General features: G+C 36.6%; 1 protein-coding gene across 1 annotated transcript; it reads right to left on the reverse strand.

Moving 5' to 3' along the window:
- Positions 1-1,455: 1,455 nt before the first annotated feature.
- LOC137834287 (uncharacterized) lies at positions 1,456-4,644 on the reverse strand. The gene is made up of 2 exons (XM_068642349.1): positions 4,242-4,644; positions 1,456-3,914 (listed from the first exon to the last, which is right to left on the reverse strand). The coding sequence occupies exons 1-2, from the start codon at positions 4,642-4,644 to the stop codon at positions 1,456-1,458; spliced, it is 2,862 nt and encodes a 953-aa protein (XP_068498450.1).
- Positions 4,645-5,183: the final 539 nt, after the last annotated feature.

The raw sequence follows: 5,183 nt of genomic DNA on the forward strand, positions 1-5,183 counted from the left end.
ACAACTCCCTTTAGTGCTGACTTTCATAATAGGAGGCGGAGGTGGTTCATCTTCTACCATAGTAGGTGGTTGCTGTGAGTGTCCTAAACCTTCCCACCGCTTTTTGAACTCCATTTCCATTCGCGCACTAAACTCCTCCATGAAGCTTTCTTTAAGTTCTTGAGTTACCTCAGCCTTTAACTGCTCACGTAGTTGTAGTAAATACTCTTGGCTAGGTTCATTGGACAATTGTTCCTTGTTGTGTGATGGAGGTCCAAAATATGACCGAATCCCAACCCCTATCCAGTTACACGAACACGTCCAGGGTGTTCAGGTCGTCCGAGAGCAACATTAAGAATATCATTGCGACCACATGGTTTAAAAGTCCCCTGTGTTGATTGCTCATTAAGAGAATCCTAAAACAAATGAAAAGAAATTGACAAACTTCAACACATTGAATTTAAAATAACACCTAGAATTTAAAATAACACATTGAAAAGAAATTGTCAAACTTACAATGCGTTCAATTGTTTGTTCTGTAGACATAGAACTCCATGCCCCTAATGTGTTTATATGGGCACCCTTCCACATCTCATGTCAGAGTGGTGGGGATGGAGGTCTTAAAGAATCTACACTATTCATTTCCTCAATGGAAGTAGAACGTGCTTTAATCTTTTCTTCAAGCATTTTCTACTCTAGCAACTTATAACCACCATGAGACAATAAGTGTGGGGTATCATTATGTGCCTGATTGGCTTTTGCTTTGTTCCGAACCTCCTATCATAACACTCAAAATTTAGTAATACGTTAATATAAACTATATTCAAATATAAAAGTGATACTAACCTGCCATTTTTCAGTTTGTCGAATATTGACAAACTGTTGCCAAGTTTCTTCATCAATGGATGCATATTTTGCACAAGGATTTTCTTCTTTCCTTTTCCCATATATATAATCTGTTGTCAATTTTGATTTGAACTGACGAAACTTGACACCCACATCTGAAAGAACCTTCGCTTTCAAGGTTTCCACATTCGGGATGTTGTAATGCGTCTACATTGTTTGAAAGAATTAGTTCATAAACAAAAACAAAGTATAAAAGAACTTTAGATTGAGCAAAGTAAAAACAGTTACATACCAGAATATCTTGCCAAATCATGTTTTTCTCGTGGTCAGTCACGTGATCCCAGGACTGAGTTAAGATAGAGATCCTTTCACGAGATAGTACTCCGAGATAACTCCTATATTTCTTTGCATGTTGCCCAGTGGGCACACCAGTGTGGATATCAATAGACAAAGGTATTTTGTCATCTTTATTTATCTTCTTAAACATATTCTTTAATCTTGTAGGTCCTCTACCAGTTTTTGAATGGGAAACTTTATCATCTGCCATGTTCCTGTTATCAAAAAAATATGATAAGCATCAAAAATATGAAATATAATTAAAATGAAATATATTGTAAAACTAAACATGAATCACATGTACATACAAATATATATTCCTTCATCATGATCATTTCGAGTTGTATGTACAACATCAACAACATCCTCGTACTCTTTATTGATGGTCGTTCTTGTAAGTGATTCAATCTCACAAATGTCATTGTTTGTATCTTCTGGGTCATTATGTTGTTTTTTTCCATGTAGCACAACAGACCAGTGGTCAGACGTAGGATCTTGGATATAGAAAACTTGGGGAGCTTGATGTGCCATTATAAATGGTTCGTCATGATAACCTATCTTTCGAAAGTCAACCAAAGTCATTCCTGATTCATCAACTTTGACACCAGTCTTATTGTCAACCCACTTGCATTTGAAAACAGGTACAGTAAACTTGGTATAATTAACTTCCCAAATCTCTACTATGACACCATAATAGGGCATTGATCCCACAACAGGATTTTGATCCTTTGCAGTTGAAAACTGCATAGACTCTGCCTCCAAGGTGACTCCGCTATTTTGCATTGTACTCCTATCATCTCGAGACTTTGTGTAAAACAAACAACCATTTACTTCATAGCCAGAACAACATAAAACATCAAATTTGAGACCGTTTGCAAGCCATGTTAATGTTTCAGATGCTGATGGATCATTCATTATTTGTTGCTTAAACCATGACATGAAAGTTTTGTTATGCTCAATTAACACCCATTTTTCTGATTGTCTTGGATTTTTATATTTGACAATGTCTTTGTGTGTATCTAAGTATGGTAACACCTCATCAGTGTTATTCAAGATATACAAGTGTGCTTGCAGAACCTCTTCTCTAGATTTGCTTATGACATGTACACCTCTTGAAGATTTACTTATGAATCTACGAGAGTGCCAACCTTTTTCAGGAACTCCTATACATTTGGCTTTTGACATGTACTCGGAACAAAACTCAATAGATTCTTCTGAAATGTATCTTTCAATAATGGAAGCTTCTGGACGACATTGATTCTTCACATATCCCTTCAAAATCTTCATGTATCGTTCAATTGGATACATCCATCGCATATAAACTAGCCCACACAATCTGATTTCTCTTACAAGATGAACAACCAAGTGTACCATAATATCAAAAAAAGATGGAGGAAAAAACATCTCGAGTTGACACAAGATAACAATTATTTCTTCTTCAAGTTCATCCAACTTCTGAGAGTCAATCTCTTTACTACATATGGAATTGAAAAATGAACATAGTCGAGTGATTGTATGCCTAACTTTTTTGGGCAAGATTCCACGAATAGCCACCGGTAATAATTGTTGCATTAGAACGTGACAATCATGTGACTTTAAGCCAATTAGTTTCAAATCATTCATAGATACAAGACTCTTCACATTTGAAGAGTAGCCTTGTGGTACCTTAACACCTTTAAGACATTCACAAAAACTTGTTTTCTCTTTCTTTGACAAAGTGTAACACACTGTAGGCAAGTATGTACGTTTACCAACTTCTCTCGGTGCCAATTCCTCTCGTATATTCATTTCAATCAAATCCAGACGTGCATTCACACCATCCTTTGTTTTGCCTTTAATTTTCAGAAGTGTTCCTATTAGACTGTCACACACATTCTTCTCTACGTGCATTACATCTAGACAGTGTCTAACATCTAACTTACACCAATACGGAAGATAAAAAAAGATTGATCTCTTCTTCCATATTTCACTCACCGTTTGCTTCTTCTTCATTTTTCCAAAAGTCACATTAACATTTTTTATTTTTTCATAAATTTCAACACCACTTAAGGGAGTGGGACAAATGTCATGTTCTTGGTATCCGTTAAAAGCTTTTTTCAATCGACGATACCAATGATATTTCTTTAGAAATCTACGATGCCCAAGATACACGGTTTTTCTTCCATGTTTCAACTGCTCATAAGATGTCTTTTCTTGACATATTGGACATGCTCTATGGCCTTTCACACTATAACCTGACAAGTTCCCATATGCAGGGAAGTCATTGATAGTACAAAACAACATCGCATGCAATCGGAAAGATTCATTTTTAAACGCGTCAAACACATCAACCCCTTCATTCCACAATAATTTCAAATCTTCAATCAATGGATTAAGATAAACATCTATGTCATTTCCAGGTTGTTTTGGACCAGAGATCATCATAGATAACATCATGTATTTGCGTTTCATACACAACGCAGGAGGTAAGTTGTAAATCACTAACAAAACGGGCCATGAACTATGATTACTACTTAAATTTCCAAAGGGATTCATTCCATCAGTTGCCAATCCAAGTCTTAAGTTTCTTGGTTCTTTTCCAAATTCAGGAAATTCTTTATCAATATTCTTCCACTGCAAAGAATCAGCATGATGACGAAGTAATCCATCACATTTTCTATTATCTGCATGCCACCTAAGGTTTTTAGCGTCATCTGCATTTGCAAACAAACGCTTAAGCCTTGGAATTATTGGAAGATACCAAACAACCTTAGCAGGAGGACCTTCCTTTGTCAATTCATCAATTTCATCATTCTAGCCAACCTTAACCTTATAACGTGACAAACCACACCTGGGACATCTTCTTAAATCTTCATACTCATTTCTGTATAAAATACAATCGTTAGGACATGAATGTATTTTTCTATACTCCATACCCATTGGACAAAGTATTTTTTTCGCCTCATAATTTCGATTGGGCAAGGTATTTCCTTCTGGAAGCATGTTCTTAAGCAATTGAAGCAATTCGGTAAAACTTTTGTCGGTCCATCCATTCATTGCCTTCAAATTCATCAACCTTAACACTGCTGATAATCGTGTGAAGTTAGTTGAACCAGGATACAAAGGAGTCTCTGCATCATTAGACATATTTTTGAAAATTGCATTAGCAAATGATTCTGCTCCCACATCACGAATCATGTCTTCTAATCTATCATCCATTGAGAAATAAACTTCCTCCGAACCTCCGTGCACACTTGGCAAGTCTAACAATTCACCATGCCACGTCCATGTTGTATAACTTTTCAAAAATCCATCACACAAAAGATGTTCTCTAATTTCGGAAACACTCAATATCCTTCCATTTAAACAATTCACACAAGGACACCTTATCCTTACTCCATTATTACAACTAACGACATTATGTTCTGCGAACTGTATGAATTCTTCCACCCCTTTTTCGTAAGTATCACTTATTCGTGGTGTATTAATCCAACTCCGATCCATAGAACTGCTAAACTAAGAATCAGTGCGGACTCAGAACCAATGCGTTCATTATCTAATCATTAAAAAATAAATCAAAATTGCCGAAGGTCGGACACCTCCGGACTCAGTACCAATGCGTTCAATATGTCAAAACAATATATAATCATTAAAAACTAAATCAAAACTGCCAAAGGTCGGCCACCTCCGGACTCAGAATCAGTTCGTTCAATATATAAAAGCAATATCTAATCATTAAAAACTAAATTCAGATTGTCGAAGGTCGGACACCCTCGGACTCAGACTCAGTGCGTTCAATATATAAAATCAATGTCTAACTCAAAGAAAACACGTTCAAAATATAGTAAATAATAAATAAAAACGTACTAACCTCAAATGTAGAACGAAGCTGAAATGGCGAAGAAGCGAACGGGAACTTTGTTAATAAACGTAACAGCAAAGAGGAGATGCTGGCGGTGAGGAAGATGCAAGGGAAGATGTTGTCATGGGGGGTGCAGAGCAGCGGACGGCGAGGGTTTCGGAGCGGCAACGGCGAGGGTTTC

This window comes from Phaseolus vulgaris, chromosome 5 (genome assembly GCF_000499845.2).
Source record: "Phaseolus vulgaris cultivar G19833 chromosome 5, P. vulgaris v2.0, whole genome shotgun sequence".
NCBI lineage: Eukaryota > Viridiplantae > Streptophyta > Magnoliopsida > Fabales > Fabaceae > Phaseolus > Phaseolus vulgaris.

Coding starts and splice junctions, on each gene's coding strand:
- LOC137834287 (XM_068642349.1), bottom strand. CDS start 4,644: ATGGATCGGAGTTGGATTAATACACCACGAATAAGTGATACTTACGAA. Junction 3,915..4,241: donor GTATCCTGGTTCAACTAACT/TCACACGATTAT, acceptor AAGGTCCTCCTG/CTAAGGTTGTTTGGTATCTT.